This window comes from Motacilla alba, chromosome 2 (assembly GCF_015832195.1).
Source record: "Motacilla alba alba isolate MOTALB_02 chromosome 2, Motacilla_alba_V1.0_pri, whole genome shotgun sequence".
NCBI lineage: Eukaryota > Metazoa > Chordata > Aves > Passeriformes > Motacillidae > Motacilla > Motacilla alba.
The window spans coordinates 21,215,488-21,228,346 of NC_052017.1; the positions used below are offsets into that span (position 1 = coordinate 21,215,488).

A 12,859-nucleotide genomic window follows, 5' to 3' on the forward strand; every position below is an offset into this window, starting at 1 on the left:
TGATTCTGTGATTTTAATTAACGACTGACAGCATTTCAAACTCTAAAAGCTACAACCAGGGAAGTTCTCACATTCTAGACGCCAACGGGCCAAGAAGGGAGAGAACTGATAACAATTAAAGGAAGACCACAATTTTACAGACGACTGGAGAGCTGCAGGGCTCCCTCGAAGCTCCGACCGAACAACGCCGCCGCCACCGCCCCTGCCGCCGCCCCTGCCGCCGCCGCCGCCGCCCCTGCCGCCACCGCCGCCTCAGGAGCGGCTCCCGGCGGGAGCGGCACGCGCCCCTGTGGAGAGCCCGCCGCCCCCGGGAGCGCCGCCAGGCGGCGCCAGCGCCGCGCCCCCCGCGCGCTGATTGGCTGGCGGCGGCGCGCTCTGCGGCGCTGTGGCCGCGCGGCTGCCGGCAGCGGGGGGGGCGAGCCGCCCCCGCCGGGGGACCCCGCGCATCCCCGCCCGACCCGCCGCTGCCTCGGCGCGCCGGGACCGGCCAGCGGGAGGAGGAGCGGGGAAAGCACGGGGGCCTCCTCATCCGCTTCCTTCTCGTCCGCGTGCGGCGACGCCAAGCGCAGCATCCTGGAGAGCGGGCGGCCGGGAACAAAGGCTCCGCGCCAGTATCGGCGGCTCCACCTGCCCTGCCCAGCGGAGATGGCGTCCCTCGGCTTAGGGGGGCTCAACGTCTCCGCCCGCAGGAAGAGCGTCCCGTCCCGCAACGCCGCGGTGGAGAGGCGGAACTTGATCACGGTGTGCAGGTGAGCTCCGGGCCGGGGCCCTGCCCCGCCCGAGGGGACCGTGCCCCCTCGCTGCCGCCGCAGCCCGCGGGGCCCGTCCCGCCTCCGCTCCGCACAGGTGGGTCGGGGGCAGAGCGGCCCCGCCGCAGCCCTGTCCGGGGCAGGGAGGCCGGTGCCGGCCCCCGGTGGTAGAGCAGCCTGCTCCATGCATCCTGACTCAGCTCCTAGGAGGGTGTCCGGGTGGCGGGCGAGGGGCAGGGGCTCACCGGGCAGTGCCTCTGCTGCGGGGCGTGGAACGGCCCCTTCTGAAGCGGGGGGCTGGCGGGTTTGTTCTCGGCACCGTGCTGGCGTTCTCGGGCAAAGGCGGTGCGGGAGCAAGGCAGGGCAGGATGAGCGCTCGGCAGCGCTGGACTCGTGCGGACACAGCTGCTGTAGCTGCCCTTCAGTTGCCGCGGTCCGGCCGCGGGTCGGGTTCGGAGTCAGTGTGGTGAGGTTTAGAGTTAATGGGATGTGTCCGGGGGGAAGAGGTTCAGGCCGCTCACCGTGTGCTCCTACGAGCGCGCCGGTGCCGCAGGACCATCCCGAAGAGGCTGCGCTCCGGGGTATTTTTATCTACGGAATCTAGATCAGGGAATCTGCAGTACTAGAGCTACTGTATTCAAATCAATTTCTTTCTTTCTTTCTTTCTTTCTGTTTTTAGTATCTTAGTGCTGAGCTTATGCAAGCTTAATAGCAGTTCTGTGACGTTCTATTTCAGCGTTTCCAGTGCTGTCACTGTGGCATTCATGCAGCATTTCCAGGTGTGCGGCAGTGACCTGTAACGTCATGGCAAACTTTTAAATACGTGGATATGCTGGTGGCAATGGCTCCGTTCGGTCGTTTGTTTCAATTGCTGAATTTTGACGTTACAAAAATAATTTGAGTATTATCTGGGAAAGGTTTTCAACAGATTCATGAGCGTTATGATATAATTTTAGTTCTCACAAATCTTACTAAAGTGACAGGACAACTATTAGATAATTTTGTGCCATCATCACTTAATGCTGACGCAGGATTTTTAAAACCCATACAACCTCATGTTTTCCACTCTCTTTTTTTTTAATTTTATTTTTACTTTTATAGTATATTGTTAGCAGGTTTTACAAAGTATGACTGTATCATTCATCTCATGAATTTGCTTCAGTATTCCTTATTCCTTCCAGTCACAGAATCGGTGTTTGAGTAGCATCAGTACTATTCTGTCTTTTCCTGGGCTTGTATGCTTATCTCTACTCCTACCTGTGAAAAAGGTACACAACAAAAAAAATTTAAATAAAGTTTTTTATCAAACCTGCTGAAGCAGCTTAAATAATAGAAATAGAAGTTTTCAGTTTCGCTGTTGTTACAGAGATGCAGATATTGCCAATCCGCGTGCTCAGGAAAACACTGGTTTTATCAAGTAATCACACAATTGTACAGGGTATAAACAGTTCTTTTTAAAGGAATATATTGTATTCTACAGAACTTTTTTTTTCCCTGCCTCCCACTTGAGAAGAACTCTTCTGAACTCTGTGCTGTTACATTGTTTTTTTTTGTTTATATGATGTCCTTGCGCTAAGTTGAAGTGGTGGTGTAATATATTATAAAATGCTTAGAAATAGGAGGAAATTCAATTAAACACATATAAAACAAAGAGCTACTGCAGAAACTGCTTGAGATTGGTGTATTTTTATTATTTTAGTAAAGTGACTTAATTTTGCTTTTCTTCACAAAATCTGAAGTTCTCAGTTTGTGAATACACATTAAAATTTGGAAAGAATGTTGAGGAGGGAGGATTTGCATTCTTATGATGTATGTACATTTATTTATATTTTTATTTTACCAGTGTAAGAGTAAGCATTTAAAATATCTCTGCGCTTTAATGTAGTTATTATACATTTTCTATTATCGAAAAGTGTTACTTGTTTGGAATAGCCAAGTTGGTATTGAAAAGAGTAAAATAATAGTCCTTTCCAATAAGAATTCTATGAAAATAAGAAATTGTTCTGGTAAAAAATAGCTCCAGTCTGTTGATTCAATCAAATTTGGATGGTATGGACTGTTCCCCAGTGAAGGGGAAAGATCACAAGGAAGATACTCTTCTGAGTTACCATCTGTTAACAGTCTCTGGCAATTTAATGAATTCTTTTTGTCAAAGCTTCAATTAAGCATATCTTTACTTAATAGTTATACCAGACTTTAAGGTTTTCGTATTTTCTTATAGTGATGATATCTAACTCCTTCTGAAGATCAGGATAGTTTCTTATATTTACAGTTTTGGAAGGAACAGTTTATTTCCACTGAAATGTTGAGTGTCACTGTAGCCATGGAAAGTGACATAGATACTTAAGTTCCATAAACCAATTGCATGTGACAATGCATGGCTGTGTTTTTGTAACTGCACAGCCATGATTTAAATTGGAATCATCCATTTTTGAGTACGTAATGCATGTTCTAAGCTTTTTCTCTGTCCTTACCTGTTTTCCCTTAAGTTTGACCCCTTTCATGTTCCAGTAAGTGGCACTGAGATTTTTTACTGGTTATAGATTGTTCAACTTGTTTTAATCTAGTCTTTGATAGGATTCATAGATCAAAGATCTATATAGATACAGAACAACTGAGATAGGCCTCGGAAGTGATATTCATAGCTTAAACTCAGAATGTTAACACAGAATTGAACAACTATTAGGAAATATGCTTTTAAAACAGTGATTGTGCTAATGCACATAAGACCTGTTGCAGTGACATTGACCCTTAGCTGAACTGTCTGGTTTCATGATTGCCATGTTTAGCATAAGGCATATTGTTTCATAATCTTAGGGATTATTCTATAGTAATAGTTTGCATTCTTTAAAATAGTATTTTAATGACACTTCCCAAATTGCAAACTAAATAATCATGACAAAATCTGCTGTTTTGGAAATAAGCCTATAGATGTTGGATGTATCCACAAATGTTTGGCTTTGGTTTGGTGTTATTCAAGAAACTTGGGAGACTTCTTGCGCGTCTTGCAAAGATGTCGTGGAACAGCATCTTGCAAAGTTGTAGTGGAAGAATGTACCCTAAAAAGATTGGTTTAAGTCTTTCTTATTCAAGAATGTCTCTATCTTACATAGTTCATAAGGTCTTTTTAAGGGTGGGAGAATGTTACTGTTTCTACATCTTCTTTTTGGCTCAAGCAAGAGTAGATTCGTGAAGAGGAAAATGTGCAATAATCCAAAAACATCGGAGTTCATAAAAGTCATTTAGAAACATTGATATTGGAATCTCTAATTGCAGTTACTGTATTTAAAAAACAAATAATAAAAGGGAGTAACAGTTGTTGCAGTAACACAATGAGAAATGTTGGATAAAATATTTTTTAAAAGTCTTGAAGCAGCAGGTATTATTGCAAAAGAAGCTACATTACTCATCTGCTCTTGCAATCCACTTAGAAGTTAACCTCTGATGTGTAAGCAGACTGCTGCTCTGGAGTGCAGCGCTGCTGTGGCAGCCCAGTGGAAAAAAGATGGAGTGAGGTGGTGCTTGGGCTCTTTTCCCAGGTAGCAAGTGACAGGACGAGAGGAAAAAGCCTCAAGTTGCACAAGGGAGGTTTAGATTGGTTATTCAGAAAAATTTCTTCATGGAAGGGGTGATCAGCCATTGGAACAGAATGCCCAAGGAAGTGGTAGGATCACCATTCCCAGAAGCATTCCAAAAAAGTGTGGATGTGACACCTGGGGACATGGTTTAGCAGTGGACTTGGCGCTGCTAACGGTTGGACTCCGTGATCATAAAGATCTTTTCCAACCTTAGAGATTCTGTGAAGATGGGAGCAATACAGGGAACCAAGGAAACAGCTCTAGCTGTTTGGACCTTTTTTCTTCATAGCTCTTGTGTACTTTAGACCTGACCTTTTGTTTCTTGACTTTCAGTCTCTTTCATGTGGCTCCACATAACTGTGCGAGAGCTTGGAATTTCTGGTCTGGGGCCCCATTCACTGGAAACCACTTAAATGACTGAGGAGAATTGCTTAGTTAGTGCTTACAGTGTAACCTTTTTTCAAAGGCATAACTTCTATATACTCTTAATCCTTTTTCCAATATACATGGTAAACATGGTGAAGTGTGAATATCTAATATGCAAAACGTGCTCCTGACTTTTAACTTGCACTTAAATGTGTGTTTGCCTCTTTGTAGCATTTGGAGAAAAAAAGATAACACACCAGTACTTGCGTAAGAGGTTTTTTTTAAATCTCAAAAAATGTTTCTAGTGAATCAAATTTTGCTTGGTAGTGCTGTTATCTTCTGGTTTACAGAAGTAAGTACATACTTGCACTCCCTTTAAGTTCTCCTAAAAGCCAATCTAACCCAACTTGACTATAAATGTTTAGGTTTTTGGTGAAAGGGTAGAGTAGACGGATGAAAATTAACATTTCTGATGTTATGGGAGTAATATGAGCTCTTAGACTGTTTTTTATAATCAGACCCTAGGTATATAAAAATTTTTTTTTTTTAAATACTAGGTATTTTTTTCTTCAGTTGAGTAGCAGAATGCTTTAAAATGAAAAAAAATAAAGTTTATCTATGATTTTTAAAGTATTTGTGAAATTGCTCTTAAGTGTTTCTTCTTGAGTATATCTCCATTTCTGAATAGGTACTCCATACAATATTAATTAGTGAACTTTCAAGTATGACATTGAATAGAGGAAAAGTAGACATAGCTTTATATTGTACTCTTCTTGACTTTACAGTTTATGGATGATCCTGTCTCTGAGTTTTATGATGATATTCCTGTATACAGGGCAGTACATCACTCTGCTAACTCACTGTCTGTCTTTTGTATGGATCTGGGAGTGATGTGCTGCACTGTATCTTTTTCAGACCTGCATGGTGTGGGAGGACTCATCTTGTTACAGTTGATATTAGCTTAGTCACGGCATTGCTATAGGCATTTGTTTTTCAAAATGAAGGCTTTTTTTTAATCAAAAATTTCTCAGCTCTGATACAGCTTTGAGGAAGCAATAAGTTCTGCCATTAGAAGAGTCAATAGCAGTTAACTGGGGGGCATGCATGTCTCTCACTTACTCAAAATTGCTTAAAAATATGGAGGAGTTCAAAACTGAGTCATAATCTGGCACTGCAGGAGAAGCTTCCTCCTCCACCCTAATTCACTCCTAATTCCTGTTCTGCAAAAAAATACTACAACAATAGAAGCCTGCAGGAAAGGTAAAATAGGGAGTCTTTATTCCGAAGTTTACTGAGTAAAACATAATTGAGTGGAAACTCTTGAGCTGTGTGCTGATTCAGTTTGAGCACATTAGTTTTGTGCATCAGAAGGCTGTGCTGACTTCACTAAGAAACAGTTACTTCTGTAGTGCAGAGCATTTCAAAGTTGTAGCGGTGTAAGGAGCTTCATTCCTGCCCATGCCTATAATGCTGTGCTTCTTCTGCAGCTGTGCCATAGGAGTGCTTGTGTTGAGATACTGTGAAGGATATTTTTTTGAATGTATCCATACTTAAGAGTCACTTATCCCCTCCTTTCCAGTACTGAAAATCTAGACCAGTTCATAGCGAGCACCATAAAGAGTAGAAGTGGCAAAACTGAGGAAGCCAGCACTCACTCAGGTGTAGGATCTGGGAGGAGCAGGCAGAGTGAGCACATCCTGAGTTGGTACTGTTGACGTTTGGGTGTTGTGAAAACTGTCTCCTCAGGCTGCAGAATGGCTCTATTAATACAAATAAAATTGTTGCAAAAAACCATGGTAAATGCTTCAGATTTAATACTTTGAAATTTGTGAAATTTGTCTTGAAACTGAAAACTGGGAGAACAAGCTGAAGAAAGGAAAATAAAAATGAATAATGGTAAAAATTATGAAGGCAAAAAAAATCATTTTTGCCACATTAGTTGAAGTTTAAACTATCCTCTGAATAAGAATAAAAGTTTGTATAAATGTAGGAGTAACTAAACACAGCAGGCTGGCCAGTTGACTAATTACATCTTGTCTGCATTTTACAATGACTTGATTCAGCCTTTCCAATTTTAGGTGTTGGATCATTGAAATGGAAAGCTTTTCTAGCATAATAATGAAGTAATATAGTGCTGAATAAGGATTACCCCCATTCACAGTGAAATCAGCCTAAGTGAATGCAGATTTAACTGCATAAAAATTAATTGTTTTATAATATGTCTAGATTATTTTTGCATTAGGATAAAATTATAGTGTTCTCATAATAGGATGAAATTTGTATTTCTGAATATTGGGCATGGATTTTTGAGAATAAAAGGAGCATTGACAAAATGTCAAGCAAAAAATGTTTATGTTTAGGATTACAAACAGAAACTGATGTTAGATGCTTTTGAGTGCTTGTTTTTCTCCAACTGCATTAAAATAGTTTGGGGAAGAGAAAAATAATTAACTCATGTCTGTGTGGAAATGGTGGGGATTTTTGTTTTCTTTCTGTTTTTAAGGCTTTATGCCTAAGACCAACAATGCCAATTGCACTTCCATGCTATATCTGAACATTTTGTGTGTTCCTGTTGCTGTGACTGAACTCGATACCATCAAGGTGGGCTCTGATTCCTTGTTCTTTTGGTTTATACAAACTACTGCCCTGTTATAGAGGACCACTAATTATTTGTATAATTTATGACTGTCCCATATTTTTTGCTCTAGGTTTTCAGTCAAGACTCTGATTGACCGTTCCTGTTTTGAAACTATTGATGATACTTCTCCTGAATTTAATAATTTTGCAGCCATTCTGGAACAGATTCTAAGTCACAGACTGAAAGGTATGCTAATTAACTTCCTTATTGGTGATGATTTTGCCATGAGAATTTGTTTATACAAAATGAATGTGCATCTGTACAAATTCCTTGATGCTGAATGAAGGCATTGGATTTTTGTGTGTCTGTCCTATTGCTGTTACCTTCCTGATTTTCTGTATTACTATGGAAAAGTGAAAGCAACTATTTCTGTGAAACATGTTTCCAATAATCTTGTTGGAAGCCTTCTGGGCTGGTAATTAAGCAAGTGAATGTTGCCATGGTACTGAGCTCTGTCTGCTTTTCTGCTTTATGATAAGGCTGTGTCCTAAGAGTCTAAAAGACAAATATATTATCTGCTTCAGTAGGAACTACAGAGTGTATCTGGTGCTGCTCCCATTTCTTCCTCCCTTCCTTGCTTTTGTTGCCTTTGTTTCCTGATACTGTTTTTAGGTCCTTTCATTCTATTGCCCTACCCCTTTAGTGAAGCTGTTTTTTCTGCTGGAGTGTCCTGAAAGAGATTGCTTTTTTAGAAAGGTCAGTTGTTGATTTTCTTCTTGTATCAAGCCTGATGTTCTAGTTCCAGATAATGTCTGTTTGCATTTTCCAGTTGTTCTAGAGGAAGCTGCTTTGCTCAGAGAACAGTGTGTTCTTTAGTAGTAGCAATCACTAGAAAAGGACCTTGGATGAGTCTTCTCTTTCCTCAGTTCTGTGTACAGTTTCTGTAATGATTTGAGGATTATGAAGAGCATCATAATCACCTAAATATAGATGTGTAATATGACAATCTACTCATTTTCATACTTTTTAATATTCATAACCAAGCTTTGTGAACAATACTGTGTGTAGGCTGACATTTGAATAGCACAATTACTACCTGCTGTGGTTCTGTCAGAGGAGGAAAAAAATGGTGCACAGTGTGGTAGAAACATGGGGTTTGTCACATCGTGACAAAGATTTTTGGAGTGGTTATGGGTACTTAGCAGCTTGACTCTGCAGGGAAATTGCTCTCTTTTTTCCTTCTCCTCCTCCAGCTTCAGCAATATTTGTGCAAAAGTAATTGTAATTTTTTTTTCCTTCAACATTCCTTTGCTTCACAGTCTTTTATTCAGGACAGGCAGTACAGAGAAGAAGCCTTTACAAGTTGGCAAATGGAATTTGCAAGTAAAAAATCATTTCAAGTAAGAAATAGAGTAATTCAAATAGCTAAATTTTTGTTTCAGTCTTCCCCTTGTAATTGCTAGTATAGTTTTCTATGTTTGCAGAGTTAAAATTACAGAAAAAGGTGGGAACTTGTGGATTGTGTTGCAAACGGAGAACGTTTTGGTAATAAGCTAGTTGACTGCTTGTAATTTTAAAAGATTTTAAAATAATAAGACAGAAATTGGGATAAGATATGTACTATGACACTTCAAATTTCAAGAGGGTATGTATTTTACAACTCGGGGCTTGAAAGAAATTGTATTTTATTGATGGAATTGACTAATATATTCTGAATGCATATTTTGTGTCAGTAGGAAGAGACTAAATGCAAACTGGTGATTGCAGTGAGTTATATAAAGGGTTTTGAAACTGGCAGAACATACTTGATCTGTTTGTCTATAGTAAGATAAATAGCTTCATTGTATCTAAGTTGTCAGGATAATCTCATGGCAGTGTAGTTAAATGGATGATCCAGATTTGAGAGTTTAAGTATATTACTTTAAGCCATGGCAAACAACAGTTCTTAATATTTAGCTTCCTTTGGAAGTACTGGGTGAGGAAGGAAAAATAAAAAACAAACAAACAACCACTTTTTGTTATAAAGTATGAAGTTTGCTTTATAAGAAAACTTTTACTGGTAACTCTTCTGTAGTTAAATTTAATGTATTTTTAAGGAGAAAAGTGTAGTCTTGATGGAATATAGTGACAGTTTCTGTTTATTGGTCTCATGCTTAATTAGGATCCAGACAAAAAAATCCAAACCCAAAATGGCAGGAAGAAGGATGGTTATTTTAAAGAGAAAAGAGTTCAGCTACAGGGATTAGAATTTTACACTTTTTCTAAAGCCATTGCATTTAAAAATTCTGTAATAGTAGTTGTCTGAGCCTTATCTTCCTAGGTGTTCTGGGAAAAATGGTTGTTGTAGAAACACAAGGACCATGTAAAATGGATTTTTGATAGGTACCTGATCTGATGCTCCTGGTAGCAAAAGGGTCATGAAATAGCATTGAATTCAAAAAGGGTCATGAATAGCAAAACCATGAGTGGTTTTGTTGATTTGTTTTTTTATATTCACTCTCATTGAATAATTAAGTTTTGGAAGGTTTTTAGAATGTCATCCAGTCCAACCTCTTGCTCCAAGTAGGGCTGTCACAGATTACTCATGACATTGTCCAGTTGTAGTGAAAATGTCCATAACATCTCTTAAACTCAGTGCAGTTTGCTACAGATTTTTATTTCCCCCCTTACTGCCCAACTTTGACTTTGCACTCGCCTTTCCTGGCTGTGGTCTTCACAGGGTCCTGTAGTGAGCCAGACCAAGAAGTTGCACAGGCAGAAAACTGATGACTTTCCCCATGAATGCACTTTTTTAGCCCAGTTGCTCATATTCTTAAGAATGTTTTGCATATGGGTATTTGCTTAATAGTAAAATGAGGTTGGCAGAAGCAAACCAGCTCACACAGCAGAGGTCGGTAAATGCTGCTTGAATAGATGTATCTGTTCATGTGATACAGAAGACTTGGCACATATGGCACCAGAATATTTTCAAAAAAGGTAACATAATAAGCTATGGCACTACCTTACAGCTACATGTACTGCCAATAAGTATCAGTTTGGAATATGCCAGTGTTGACAGTAAAAGCAGTCTGAACTGCCCTAAGGATGAGAGTTTGAGCAAGCTGTATTAACTGGTTTTTAAGAGACTGCCTTAAGCTCCAGAAAGTGGAGAGCTATTTCCCACACATGTGCAGTGTATCTGGTACTTCCTACAAGTGCTGGATGTATTGAGGACTTGGAGTCGACCAGAGATTGTAGTGAGGAGGTTATAAGGCATGTGCGCTTCTTGTCGTTGAAGTAAACTGTGCAGCATCCCTCCTGGCAAGATGTGATACTACTGGACAGGGCAGCTGAAAATCTTGAAAAGGGAGGAGAGAAGAAATAACAGAAAAAAAGATGAGTGACTTATTACTCTTTTATTTCTTTATAGGAATAAGCTTTTGCATGGTTTTACAATACAGCAGAGATTAAGTATTACCCTGGGGGCGATACAGGGACAATGTATTTGAAGGTCCAAGTAAGATCTGTAGTCTTGAAAGGGGTTTTACGAATTTGTGTACGAATGCACATGTGTTTGATAGCCTTTAAAGTATAGGTATGTTTCCTGTACAGGTATATTTCCTGTAAGTGTCTTTTTTATCAGATCAGCTAAGTATATACAGGTAGTGCAGAAATGGTAGGACATCAGAAGTGTTCAGCAACATTCCTTGGGATTTGATCTCAGATATATCCAAGCTAATTTAAAACCTGAAGTAATTTCAAAATGATGTGTATTTTGTCTTTACTATATAACTAGGATGTATTATTTTCTGCCTTTTCTTATCACTTTAAGTTAGTATTAAGTGAGTTACTACTGAAAAACATGAAAAACTATAGTAGATTTCCATGTCCATAATCTCAAACATATCTCATAAAACTACTCTCCTGGATGTATTTGCTGCCTTACTATGTTTTCAGTAATATCCTTTGTGCAGCAAAAATGTTTGATATCCAAACTGCTAGGCAGTATGTGTGTTTAGAAGTAGTGTCATGTGGCAGTGTGTAAATGTGTCTAGTGCATCCCGCTTGCGACTTGTGTAATTTTTGCATATCATGGTTACTGTTAGCACACTTGTCATCTGTATGCTTACCTACATTTACCATGGGGACACAAAAAATATGCTGGACTGTGCTATTGTGATGCTTTCACAACTGTGTGTGCCTATTTTCCTGTATATTTAGGAGGCAGTATAGACATGTCAAAAGCTTCTGCTAGGATTGTCCATGGAAGCTGACTTTATCTATCCAATCTTTGTAACTCCTAAATTTCAGTTCTTTGAGTCAGTAAAATGCAGCTTGTAATGCTCTTTGTTCTGAGAGAAACAAGTCTGCTGGATTAAATAATTAAGGTAATGGTGATATAATGGCAGTGAAAAAGGTAGGCTAAGGATATAAGAACTAAAGGCACTACTATCATGAAAAAGACAAAAGAAACATACAGCTGTGGTAGCCCTTTATTTGGTGCAATAATGTTGTTAACAGAATAGCTTTTATTACTAGATTTAGTATCTATACACACATACTGAGTTATTCTTTTTGACTAAGAAGAAACAGGAGAGCTCTTGTGTAATTTGTGGTTTAGTTCATTCTTCTTGTACGGAGAAAAATTGTAAATGAATTCATAATTGTATTGGAGGACTGAGTTTATTAACTGCTCTAAGTGTTTAATGAACAATTCTGTAGACTCAAAATAAGGGTAGGTATCTCAGAAATTCCTCAAAGATCACACCAGTTTGTTAGCAAGAAGTTGTACTAAAACTTATTTTTTATTGGATAGAAAAAATTGCTGTAAACTAAATAACGTAGGGAAATCTGGAGAAAACTTGTCTGTATGTTGGAACATCCTAGTCATTACTTCTTTGCAACTGTGGAACTTTGTAAATTAAATTGGACTGTAATTGAATGGGGATCAGACTGTTTAATCTTATTTGTAAAGAATCTATTGGGCATGAAAAGGATCTGTGATAGCTGTAGATATTTGTATCTAGTTGTCAGAACAGAAATGGGTTGATACAAGCAGGTGTACAGCAGTTTGCAAAAATGTGATGAAAGCAAAAAAAATTAAATCACAATTTGTTTCTATTTGCTTTGCAGTTCTGTAGACAGGAATGGAATTTATTTGAACAATATTTAATATTACACATGTTTAATATTTCACATGCAGTTTTCATGTTTACCTAAGAATTTTGTTTGGCTGACAAAACTAATATCATTTCTATTGGAATAGCTGTCAGCTTCTACATCTTCAGGTGACATATGAACTTCACAGCAAAGACCACATGCTCATTGTCCTGTGCACCTGCTGAGAAACTTCCTCTTTCCTTATGACGTACTTTAACAGAATACAAGTTCTGTACTAAAACTAGCTTTCAATTTTATTACAATATTTAAAAATTCAGATATTATTTTGAAATCACAGAACAACCCAAGTTTGGAAGGATTCTTGAAGAATCATCTGGCCCAATCACTTGGGGATGGGAGTGTAGATGAGAATATCTGGCACCCTGTCCAATCATATCTTGAAGAGGCCTAGTGATGAAAACTCTACCACATCACTGGGGATGTTGCTG

General features: G+C 39.4%; 1 protein-coding gene across 1 annotated transcript in view; it reads left to right on the forward strand.

The window, feature by feature from the left end:
* Positions 1-372: 372 nt before the first annotated feature.
* RUNDC3B (RUN domain containing 3B) overlaps positions 373-12,859 on the forward strand; it is a 51,489-nt gene continuing 39,002 nt past the window's right edge. The window contains exons 1-2 of the mRNA XM_038127962.1: positions 373-749; positions 7,402-7,517. Coding sequence (XP_037983890.1) covers positions 646-749; positions 7,402-7,517 — 220 coding nt within the window. The 5' untranslated portion in view covers positions 373-645. The remainder of the gene's footprint in view (positions 750-7,401; positions 7,518-12,859) is intronic.